This window comes from Netta rufina (genome assembly GCF_964035555.1).
Source record: "Netta rufina genome assembly, chromosome: Z".
NCBI lineage: Eukaryota > Metazoa > Chordata > Aves > Anseriformes > Anatidae > Netta > Netta rufina.
The window spans coordinates 78,078,839-78,091,609 of record NC_140126.1 but is presented as its reverse complement, the minus strand read 5'-3'; the positions used below and the strand labels follow the sequence as shown (position 1 = coordinate 78,091,609).

The 12,771-nt window shown below is 37.9% G+C and overlaps 1 protein-coding gene across 9 annotated transcripts in view; it reads right to left on the bottom strand.

Annotated features, from left to right (window-relative positions):
• Positions 1-12,771, bottom strand: part of CAST (calpastatin) — a 61,878-nt gene that overhangs the window by 21,701 nt on the left and 27,406 nt on the right. For all 9 annotated transcript variants that reach the window (XM_084305379.1, XM_084305381.1, XM_084305382.1 and 6 more), the window contains 11 exons: positions 10,979-11,038; positions 6,544-6,594; positions 5,182-5,238; positions 4,892-5,008; positions 3,183-3,290; positions 2,634-2,735; positions 2,059-2,139; positions 1,906-1,959; positions 1,199-1,294; positions 933-1,025; positions 262-363 (listed from right to left, as the gene is read on the bottom strand). In XM_084305379.1, the coding sequence (XP_084161505.1) occupies positions 262-363; positions 933-1,025; positions 1,199-1,294; positions 1,906-1,959; positions 2,059-2,139; positions 2,634-2,735; positions 3,183-3,290; positions 4,892-5,008; positions 5,182-5,238; positions 6,544-6,594; positions 10,979-11,038 (921 nt within the window). The remainder of the gene's footprint in view (positions 1-261; positions 364-932; positions 1,026-1,198; positions 1,295-1,905; positions 1,960-2,058; positions 2,140-2,633; positions 2,736-3,182; positions 3,291-4,891; positions 5,009-5,181; positions 5,239-6,543; positions 6,595-10,978; positions 11,039-12,771) is intronic.

The window sequence follows — 12,771 nt, the reverse complement described above, 5'->3', positions numbered from 1 at the left end:
TACTTTAATACTGCAGACTGTCTTATTATATTCTATTCTACCTGTATCCACTTGGGATTTTGTAATTTCTTATTTTCCTTATCCTACTGAACTCAGACATTCCTTAGGCTTTTGATATGGAAGTTGCTTTGTCATTATTTTACACATTTGTACACTACCCAACAAAAAGGAACTATGATTCCATGGGAGATTCTGAAAGCTGTTGGACAAAAAAAAAAAAAAAAAAAAAAAAAAAAAAAAAAAAAAAAAGAAAGATTATACCTCTGACACTTCTACAATAGTGGTAACATCTTCAGGTTCAGGTTCAGGTTCAGGTCCACCAATAGTATCCATAAGTGCTTCCATTGCATCCTCTTTCATTTCCTGCATTAAGAAAATAGAATGAGAATCGTGTTGTTATTTCTTTAAATTGACACAGACCTTAATATACATATATTTTTCATGGTATGTATGAAAGAAACAGCAAGCACAACACTGGTCTTCTCTACTTGGTGGCATATGGTGTATTTTGTGATAAGCTCAGCACAGTCAAATCAAAACATTTTCCCTTGGGGATGGGGCAGTATAACTCTAGAAAGAGTGGTAAAATGAGTGGTTTGTAAAATACAAGAAAATGAAACCATGTTCAGGTTTTAAACAACTTCACAAAAACACATTTTACTCCTCTGCTGTCTCCAGATGAAAGAACAGTTACTCTGCAGAGGAATGGAGAAGGAGAATTATCTGACCCATCAAGATTTGATCTTCAAAATGCTGTACAGTTTGAGCAATCACATTTCCTATTATTCCCGTACATTCTGGGCTAGTCGAGATTTTGAACTGAAAATGAAGACGATAAGCATCTTTCTAAGATCAGACACACATACATATGACATGTTTGTAAACTGAAATTTTAATTAGAAGGTAACTGGTCAAAAGATAGACCTCTATACCTCTTTTGATTTTGTTTTCTTCTCAGGAGGAACTGAAGTCTTGACTGAGCTTGCTGCTTGTGCTTGTATGGTTTCACCATCCTTACTCTGTTTCTTTTACATAAGAACAAAATGAGACAAATTTAACTACAGGCATATTTGCAAAAATAAAAGGAAGGGAAAACTGTCAACAGGCTTTTAAAGTTAAGTAAGATGTTAAGATAGTAACAGAAATACTTCATTGCAATAAAAGCTTTCATGGACAAAAAAAAAAAAAGAATCAATACCTCTGTCAGACTTGTCTTCTTTTCCTCAGCAGAAGGAATACTACAAGTAAAGTCAGATGACAGGGCATCTGCAAGCTCATCATCTGTCATTGGTTTCTGAAGAAGAAATTGCAAGCTAGGTTATGATTATTGAAGTTCAAATATTAAAGTTGTCAAACTCAGTTTAAAAATCTGAATATGTTCCATGGTTAATCAGATAATATTTTCCCTCAGCTGTTCACTCATTTTTCAGACATGCTCTTATTTTTATATGTTGAACATACAGGCAAATTAAACTGGCTAACAGAATAATCTTGCTAAGTGCAGAAATTGAAGTACTTTTTGCTAAAAAGATTACTAGGAGATTCCTGTATGCACAGCTACTATCTCCTGCCCATGTTATCATTATGCCCACTATCTCCTCCCTTTGTTATTATTATGCCGAATACCTCTATAAGCATTTATCTATTTGACTTGTTTCTGTCAGTATCATTAGAGTTCCTACCTCTTCATTTAAAAAAAAAAAAGAAAAACAAAAAACCACACATCACCATCTTATGCCCAGTTCTATTAGTTTTATCAATATCTGTGTTATCTGGCAGCTCACAACCCTCTCCTACTTCATGGAATTTTTGGAAGACGTGCAACACTTTGATTTTCCAAGGAATCCAATGATAACTGGGTTATTCTCTCCCTGCAATAAAAAATAAAAATAAAAAAAGTCTTACTTCAGATTTGTCATCTGCTTTTGGTGGGCCTCCATCTTTTCCATCTCCTTTGCTCTAAAAGGATAATTACTTTCGTAATTAATGGGAAACAAAAACATATAAAAAGAAAGAAAGCAAGGACAAAGAATTATTTTATTTTATTAATTCACTAACCTTCAGCAGTTCAACATACTTTGGAGGGAGACTACCTTCTCGTTTTCCCATTTCTTCTAAGTATCGTGAAGAAATATCTTCCTTTGAAAAGAATGCACACATCAATGTTTTTGTACTCCTGTTTATAGAAAATAATTTCTAACGTAGAGCTATGTTTCAGTACTGTATTAAGCAAGTAACCCTAATCCCCCTTTTGTTACTTTCCCATTCTAACTCAGAAAAGTATGCATTCTTGCCTAAATTCTCAATGTTTTACTCTTTTGCAAGTAGATATGAAAGCTCCTAGGTTCTTTAATGCTCTCCTACACCTCCATTACTGCCTTCTGTAAATCTGCTAGAGACCATGCTTGGAAGTCAATTCAAAAAGCAACTTTGCTGACACTTAACCATTTCCTACTGTGATATATACATAATTACACCATTTCTGTATTACTGAAAACCACTAAAATGCAACTGTTCAAGCTTTATTTTACTTCTTAGCAGATCAAAGAGACAATTACTGGGTCAATGTAATAGCGAACAACTACAGACGTATCTGAGAGATGAATCTTCTAAAAAATAAAAAAGGAAAATACCGTAACTTCTGGACCAGTGTAAACTGGGCTAGTAGGCTCATCTTCTTCAGGTCCACCTAGTGTATCTATTAGACTGTCTAGTGCTGACTCATCCATACCAGTCTGAAAAATAAGCAGAGTGTTATAAAAAGTATCATTCTGTGGAAAGAAAAACAAAACCTGAATCATCCGGTGAATCTACCAAAAATTCCTGGAAACTAGACCAAAAGATTTGAGCAGGTTCAGCACTTGCAAAATTTTTCAGCAAGAACTGTTCTTAAACTCATTTCCCAGTGCCAGTAACAAGATCATTCGTATTTACGTGGCAGCTGATGCAGAAATATAACTCAAGATGGTATTAGTTTTATACTACTTGTATTAAAAATGATTCTGAAGAAATGCTATCTGATAAAAAGGAAATAACATGCCACTAGTTGGTTACCAATTTTTTCAGGTAGTCCTTTTACTACCATCTGTCCATAAATACTTCTGTTTCTGAATGTTTCTGTTCTGAAACATTCTCTGAGGTCAATACAGGTGAAGCATTTATCTGGAATTGTATTTACCAACCTCAGTGCTTGGCTTATCAGCTGCAGTAACTGCACTTGCAACAGCACCTGCGCCAACAGCACGTGCATCAGCTGCACCACCTGTGGTGGATGTCTTTTCAGACTTCGGCTGGAGAAATAAGAGAAAATGTAAGAAATCACTTTATGTGATAATATATGTGAACTTTCATTAAAAATTCTGGAGACAACACAAAGTAAAACAGAGTTGTTCTACTCAGTCATGAAGATCTGTTGTTCCTCTTCATCTGCACTTTGAATAAAAAACATAAGCTAGTTCTACCTACTGGCTGAGGGCAAGCTAGGTAACTGCAGTCTGCATGACGATACTGAACCTAGCCTAAAAGGTGCAATTCAGAGACTGCACCTATTTTTTTTGGACTCAGCAACTAGTTAATACACCCACACAGCATCAAGATGCTTCAGCGGAATGAGCTTGCTGTCCACCTGCAATACTACATAGATGCACTGTTTCCAACGTGACCTTGCATGCAAAAAGCATTCAATTTTAAGATTGAACTTTACCTCTTTTACCTTGCCAGCAAAAGAAATTAGCAGTGCAAAATGATCACGAAGAAAGCTTTTGATTTACATCTAGAAGGTAGTCCTCAATACACCATTAAAACCAGCACCAAATACTGCTCAAATAAGTAGAATGTAAACTGCCTACTGTTACTTCAGAGAGTTAGGTGATAGAGAAACATCAATAGAAAATACAGACTTCTGCATTAGCGACATTCACATTTACTACAAAAAGAAAAAAATAAGAGGAAAAACTATGTTGTAACAGAGCAGCAGGAGTTCTTCACGGTATTCTGGCATTGTTTACCCTGTCTGGTGACATGCAGTCCAGAAGACCAAAAGACACAAATCCTGACTCTACCATACATTTTTGCTCCAGACTTGCCTCTCTGAAGTGATCCCTCCCAAACTTTTTCCCCAAACTTTGTCTTCCTACCCTCCTCCCAACCTTGCAGTCATGTGGTATGGGCTGTCCTACTGCAAACAGATAACCTGCTGACCTGTGCATAGCAAATGCTACTACTACAAACATGTCTGAAACTGCACAGGTAAAGCAGTTCCATGCTGGCAGTGCTTAAATAAACAAAGCATTTGTGTGACTGACCAGTCCCTTCTGCTCACCTTCAGTAGTGAAAGGGCGGGGAAAAAAATCATGAGGAACCAATCACCCCCATGTAGCCGCAAGGAATCTGCAAAAAGCTAGCATGAATGATATAGGAGCCCTAAGTATGTTAACATACAGGAAAAGGTCTAAAACAGGGCCACAGCTGTAATAATCTTCACGTTGCTTGCTTGAATAAAAGCCACAGTGTATTAGGCAATGTGAAGCCAGATGCATGTCAGGATCACCAAACAACTAGCACAAACTACCAACACTATCTAGCTTTGCAGCCAATCCTTATCAATTACCACTACCACGTGTTAGCTGGATTCAGTATATTCAGGGTGTTAATTTGTGTGTAGAATTTAAAGTTTCAGAAATTCCAGATTTTAGACCAGCACAAGAAGAGGTTTGTTATGTGCACTTTTAAACACAAGACAGATTCTCAGTTCTTCTACATTTTGACTTTTGGGGGTTCAGTCTTGCTTGACAATATTCAGCATAAGATGTGCATCTTGATGTGCATTTCTAACATTTACAGTAACACAGTAACATAAATAATAAGAATTGGATTGCTACTTTTACTATACCTGTGCTGCCTCTCTGGAGGTTGTTTGTGGAGGCTGCTCAGCTTGACTTGCAGCTACCTTTCCTGTATTAGTTGGTTTAGAAGCTGTTATCACAGAAGGTGTAATTTGTCCTTTTGCCTGTAGAGAAATAGCTTTTAATATTAGATAGGGAAATAATTTGGGGCAATTGTTTTTTTTTTTTTTTTTTTTTTTTTTTTTTTTTTTTTTTTTGCTTTTTTATATTAAAGATGAAAAATATCACAAGAAGCCCTCAAGAGAAAGAAAAGAGAGAGAAAAAATATACAACTTACACCACTGGATTCTTTTTGTCTCTCTTCAGATGGCTGGTTATTTTGAGAGTTTGTTGGCTGTCATAAAACAGGAAGTTAAGATTATTTATTGTTACCATGATTCAATGCTAGAGAACATGATCTACACTTGTTCAATCAATATACCAAAAAATAAACATTTTTATCAACTGGAAATCAGTAGATAGGAAAAAAAATATTCCTCTTATTGACCAAAATTCAGAAATTTGGGCTGTATAAATGAGGATGCATTTCTTGCCCAGAATATACACTCTGAAGTGACAATCCTTTGAATGCTTACCTTCCTAGAGTTTATTTTAACAGGAAAAAATAAGACTCAAGACACACAACACCCACATTTAGAAAATTACCATCTTTTAAGAAGTTCTTATTTTTAACCAGCTACACACAGACACACATGCACATCCAGCTTTAGAGGGGGCAGACAATTTATCTTTCGAACTGTATTCACAGGGAATGCATAGTTCACATTTAACTAGAGAACAAGTCACAGGTCCAGCCATATCTAGGTACTGTATGAGAAGAAAAACATGCTTACTCCATTCTCTATCAGCCATTTATCCTTTAAAAGATGTTACTTAAAATTATGTTTTCAGCTAGTCAAAACTGAAAAGCAAATTAACTTTTCTTACCTATTCTTGCTAAACTATGTCTCCTTGGCCAATTACCCTTTTCCCCCTTTTTTTTTTCCAAATTAAGACTGCAGTAACTTTGACCTTTTGGGTTGGGGCTTTTGTTTTTCTGGGGTAAGGGATTTTTTTTGTTATTATTTTTTATTTTTTTTTTTTACACTTGGAATGTTTTTATTTTGTTGTAAGTCAGGTTTTCCTCCTTTTTTTTTTGAAAGTGGGAATGGTAAATACAGAGAGTGAACGGAGAAAAAAAAGAAAGGAAGTTAAATCGTCCCTACAATGTCAAAGTCAGTTTAGGCTACTGCTTATTTCTTTTCATATAAAGTTGCATAAAAGCAAATGATGGGAAAAGTCCAGAGTTCAGGACTGAAGCCTAAGCAAATTCAACACTGTGTCCCAAGACTGCTATCTGGAAAAATGAAAACACTAGCCTTCTGTGTCTTCCTGCCACCCTTCACCTAAATAAGCACAATATATATTCCAAGATAGTTACCTCAAAAGTTAAGTTTTTCTGAAACAATAATGCATACTGTTTCCCCAAAGACTGTATTTCCATACCTGTTAGCTCATAGCTCTTTTGCGCATGGATATGTTACTACTCATGCAGCAGCCTTATGCAGCACAGTAGAAGCAAAGACTTTAACCTATCACTTCAAAGTTAGTCAAAGAACAAAGTGCAAAAGATCACCAAAGCTGTAAGTTAAGTATGTACCTTGGATGACTGTGCATTTTTTCCAGGTTCTTCTTTGGTTGTTGGTGTGGACTGAAATATAAACAACATACATTCAGACAAAGATTAATAGACTTTAATAAGCTGACCACTAGAAATAACCAAAAAAATACCAGACAGGTTCGCACTCATTACCACACGTGCTATATAACTAGTACATAGTGCTTCGATGTTGCAATTTAACAAAAATCTGGCATAGACCCCATTCCAGCAAACTATGAGCAGTCAGTGCAAACAGATACACACAAGCGCCTCTTATATGGAGCGCTGAAAAAAGAGGGAAAGATGCCATTAAATGAACCTAATAAACAGATTGATTTATACTATCCACTGCCATGACAGAAAATTGTTTCTTGCCATTTACCCCAAGTCAAAGTACAGTAAGCACTAAATTAATAGTAATAGAAGTGTATAAGAACAAACACTGAAAACTTAAATTATAGTTATATATGAAATAAAAATAAGAAGTGTAACATCCCTGTCAGTGACATGGGCAGCGGGACCAAGTGCACCCTCAGCAAGTCTGCAAAGAACACCAAGGTGTGTGGCACTGACCACATGCTGGAGGGAAGGGATGCCATCCAGAGGCCTGAGAGGTGGGCCTGTGAGAACCTCATGAGGTTCAACAAGGCCAAGTGCAAGGTCCTGCATCTGAATTAGAGCAATCCCAAGCACAGATACAGGCTGGGCAGAGAATGGATTGAGAGCAGCCCTGAGGAGAAGGACCTGGGCTCTTGGTTGATGAGGCAGCAATGTGTGCTTGCAGCCCAGAAAGCCACCTGTACCCTGAGCGGCACCAACAGCAGCATGGGCAGCAGGGCGAGGGAGGGGATTGTCCCCCTCTGCTCTGCTCTCATGAGACTCCACCTGGAGCCCTGTGCTCAGCTCTAGGGCCCCTCCACAAGGACACAGAAGTGTTAGAACAAGTCCAAAGGAGGCCACAAGGATGAACAGAGGGATGGAGCATCTCTCCTGTGGAGAGGATCTTCATCCTGGAGAAGAGAAGGCTCTGGGGAGAACTTATAGAGGCCTTCCAGTGCCTAAAGGGGGCTGCAGGAAAGCTGGGGAGGGACTCTGTGTCAGCGTGTGTTGGGACAGGACACGGAGTAATAGTTTTAAACTGAAAGAGTGTAGATTTAGATTAAATATTAGGAACAACTTCTCTACTCTGAGAGTGGTGAGGCACCAGCACAGGCTGCCCAGAGGAGCTGTGGCTGCCCCATCCCTGGCAGTGCCCAAGGCCAGGCTGGATGGGGCTGGGAGCAGCCTGGTCTAGGGGAAAGTGTCCCTGCTCACGGCAGAAGGGGTTGGAATTAGGTGATCTTTAAGGTCCCTTCAGACCCAAACCATTTGCTCCACAGCTTACCAGGGACACCTGCACTCTGGGTCATGGCATGGTGTCCACATTCAGCCATGGAACTTTTGAACTCTGGAAATGCGTGGCCACGGATGGAAAACCTCCCTATCCCCTCTATCTGACTAATACTCTGAGCATATTTGAAGTTATTAAGAGACAAACAATAGATATTTTTTTTCCCAGAAGCCTATTGAAAATCAGTGAGCAACCAAATAACATTTGATTAGACTTCAATGACTTCAATTTACATTTGTTCATAGTTCTGTAATTTTTTCCTGTTTCAGCTGCCAACTTGCCATTTGAATACATCCAGCTTCAAGCTACTGACTACATGAAGAAATTTGCCTAACCTATTTATCATTTTTTATCATATGTATTCACACCCACACACTAAACCACAGACACTTGGTTGTAAAATCGTGAACACGTACAGGCATAAGCGGGCAGAGGTCTGGAGGCTACAGACCACAGAAGAGAACACACTGCCACAGGATGTTCGATACCAGAAAGAGCAAGTCATGAAAAGCAAAATACTGACAGAGAAGAGGGACAAAGGTGGGAAAATTTAAGAAGAAATTTTAAAAAACAACAACAGTAACAATCACTTAACCTCCCTGATTTTCCCCTTTGGATTTTTTCTTGATGTCTACCCTTTTTAAAACACAGTACTTATCCGGTTTGGCCATACTCTATGTGCTCCCACTCATATGTCCTTGTTATATGACTACCATATGGTTAACTCAAAGACACGGACACCCAGTTGATTACAATCCTATATTGAAAAGGTAATCCTAGCTTTTCTCAGCTTTTAGCTCAAGAAGGTTGGATACATTTATGCTAAAGCTAGGAGTCAGACATGAGATGTCCTTTTAGTATGAGGCTACATATTCAGAGGCTACTCTGAATGCTTTAGTCATCCTTTGCCAGTCATCCTTTAAAGACCACCTATCATGAGCAGTCAATTTGAAGCCACAGCATCAGTTTACAGTGTACACAAAAATCCTACAGAGAAAAGATGTCTTACTTCCTCTTCTGTTGCCTGTTTCCACCTGTACTGTCTCAGTACCTGAGACACCTCATTCTGTACTGGCTTGGGAAAGTGAAAAATAGCCTCAAACAACAACAACAATTTTTCTTAAGCTAATTCAGTTCTGCTACTTAGTTTACATTGCAGTTGCACAAGCGTGTGTACTAGGAAAAGGCAGAAAGTTGAACAAGAAATATTTTTCTCAGTGGCAGTACCAGCACCTTACTTCCTCTTCTCCTCCAGCAAAAGCCACAAGGTACCTTCTGTCCACCCTGTTCTTCAGACCATTCCACCTAACCCTTTGGGTTTTGCCTACAAAACAATTCCACATTCCTTGCTCAGCTGTAGTAACTCACAGCTTTCTCAGAATGGCAAAAAAATCAGAGCTAATTCAAGACAAAATATTTGTATACAAAACTGGAAGCTCAGAGGTCAGAGAGAGGTCCAGACCATCTTTAAGAATTGTGGCACACTAGAGAGACTCTAAGAAAGAGAAGTGAGACCTGATTGCAGCAGACAATTAGGAAAGAATTGTTAGTTTGACAGAAGTTCACAGTAAGAAATGTTGCAAGGTCTTGTAGCTTTCACTATGTCTGTGCAGAAAAGCCTACTGTCAGAATGCAGATAGCTTGCATAATCCAGCAGAACAAAAGACATTGATAACACAACAGACATTAAAAGAAAACATCTGCTGCCTCACACATGTGAGTGCAGGACAGTGTTTCAAAAAGGGGTTTGTGTTTGCCAGTCTCACAGCCCTGAAATGTATGCCTCTGCTACTGTAGTTCTGTTTCATCTTGCAAACAATAGTTCTAAAGAACTGACTAAAGATTTACTACATTCTTCTGTGCGTTATTTGAAATCCTAAGTAGGTAAAAGACTGTAACTACATTTAGACAGTTTTCTGGGTTCAACAGTACATCGAACGGCATTAGCTGCAAACAATACAACTGAGTTTGCTCGCAAACACAACAACTAGTAATGATGATCGTCATCCAGCTCACTGCTACAAGCCTAAGTCACAAATGTCCGTACAGGAAAAGGGCTTTAAAAGGCTGAGGGTGGTCTAATGGCTAAATTCAAATATAGAGAAGATGGGGCTAGACCATCCTAAGAGGTAGACACTATAATGACAGCAAAAGAACTTCCAATTTGATAAAAGGAAAAAGAATCATCATTAAAATGTCACAAAACATCAATACCAGCTACCCAGAGATGCTGTGCAATCTGCACTATTGTAGGTGTTTAGGGTTTAACTTGCAAGGCCTTGAACAGTCTCACTTAACTTCAGAGCTGTCCCTGCTTTGACAGGGGAGGCTAGACCAGATGACATCCAGATGCCTCTTTTAACCTCACTACTCTAAGTGTTTCTTAACTTGTATTTACACAAGGTGCAGACAATCCTAAGTTTTACTATTGCACAGTTTGTTGCTGGCCGAGGTTGGTATTCAATATTTTTGTTGGTTTCAGTATTGTGATTATGGGAAATGGAAGAAGAGAATCAATCGTTTGCTTAAATATTCATAAATTTTGTTAGGCAACAGAGGCATAAGAGGCTGTCTTCTAAAAACTAAAGGATGACTCTTCTAACCAGCAAAGCATAGCTTCTACTCTGAAGAAGTGGTAATCATAATTTAAGACAGAAAACAAGTGTAAAGAACAAAGGCAAGGATGCTGCGAGGCAGCCATAGATGTGTGATTTAGGAGAAAATGCAGCTGTGCAAACACTGAAGGCTGAAACTAGACCTCAATTCTTTGGACATGTGAAACTATGATTAGGTGAATAACCCTGTAATAACACCAGGGGGAGCAATATGCATGTCACAAAGCATGACCTAAAAGCTGCTATTGTTTTCCTAAAATCCTGAGTACTTTCTACAGCCTTTTTTAGATAGCTTTTGATGAAGAAACTAAGCTGTAGATGAGAAATACACAAAGTAAAGTTCGTTGGTATCAAAGTATGGAAAAAGAAGTTTCATTGTTTTTATATATTTGTGCTTAACTGCAAGCATGAGTTTCCCAGGAATTCATACCTTTACTTCAGATGGCTTCATAGTGAGTGTTTTTGATGCATCAGCAGAGGGGGACTGCTTCTGAGAAAAAAAAAAAAAAAGAAAAAAAACGAATTTCACTTTGGTATACACACATATATAAAGCAAGCATAAAGAGCCTGAATCCTTTAGATAAACAACCAAGAATAAAGAATAAAATCATACTGAAGTTCACATTTTGTATCTTATGTCTTAGTTGTATTTCTACTATATGATCATGTGAGATCTTGACTGTAGATCTTCTCAGAACATTTTTTTCTCCCCCTCTGACATGTACCAAAAGCAAATTTGATGCCAAATTTGATGCCAAAACAAACTCAAATCCTGTTCTTGTACTGCATTATGCATACTCACTGTGCAGGATTCTTTCACATTTCAAATTTCTTTATAAAGAACTATAAAAGTTTTAGTATAAAACTACAATCTAAGTTAAACTATAAAACTATTTCTTTATAAAGATATACCTTTGGATTTATTACTGTCACACAAAATATTTAATATTAAATTGGAAGCTGAAACACATTGAGACGAGAAGGAGTAGTTACTTTCCATGTAACACACACCAAGAAGTGTTTGTGCATGTCATGCAAGCCTTTCAGAAGGGCTGCCAACAGTCCAGCTTCCTAGTTTCAGGGATGTTAACCTGAGAACAGCAGATGTTTTACTTCTGCTGTGACTGTATCAAACTTCATAATCCAGAAATAAATATTTTAATTCTCATCAATACTTTATACAGATGTAACACTACCTCCCTATCTTCCTTATTGGTCCTCTGCTTAAAGCTGTATTTGCAAACTCAACTGTAGCAACACATTCACAGTTTGCATTTAAATGAACAGCCCAAATTACATTTCCTTCTAGGCTTTTTTTTTTTTTCGTTAGATGCTTGCCACCCTACTTGCTGTATAGTCTGAAAGAACTTAGATGCTGCAAATTATTCCATACCTGGTGTGGCCTTGTATTTCCACACAGAAATTTTTCCAATTTCCCAAAGTGTGACAACTATACTGTGCTCTCCCTTCCAAGGCATTTAGTATCTTGCATAACTTGCTAAGAGGTTTAACAACTCTAAATATATACTAGAGAGAATCTGCAGTTGCCACCCTACAGAAATGTAAGCAAATAATTTATTTTTTTATATATGTATATCACATGGATTGATCACATAATAGGTAAGAACTTTTGTATGGGTGAAGACATACATGAGAATGTATAAAGCCGCCTACATCAGGACAGAGAACAAATGTTTGTAAACAACTTTATCACTATCTATTATCAAGTAATCTGCAGGCAACATCATATTTCTTATTTTGCCCTATAACAGATTTTTCTTTCTTTTCTTATTTCTTCGTGAAACACAAATTCCTTCTACATGACTGAAAAATATGTACCTGTTCTATACCTTCATATTAGTCATCCTAGTCCCTATTCATTTTGTAAAGATACATTTCTGTTTCCCACACAGTATGACTTATTTATTAGATATCTGAAACTTCTCCCTTCCTCCCCTCCAGAAACTCCCACACAGAGCCTTTTCCTTGCAATACACTGAAAAACTTCCCCAAGCTGCGCTGCAGCAGCACCACTACAACCTGCAGAGATCCAGTGCTGCTGCACTGCTGACAGCGACAGCCTTTGGTGCTTGGCTACTGTCAGGTGTTAGGTGGAAGGCAATCCTATTTGAAGGGTCTGTCCCAGAGCATCTTTAGAGCTCTGTTTGTTAGTTAAAACCTCCCAAAGAAACCAGCTCCTACTTTCTGCATTACCCAGCTGAA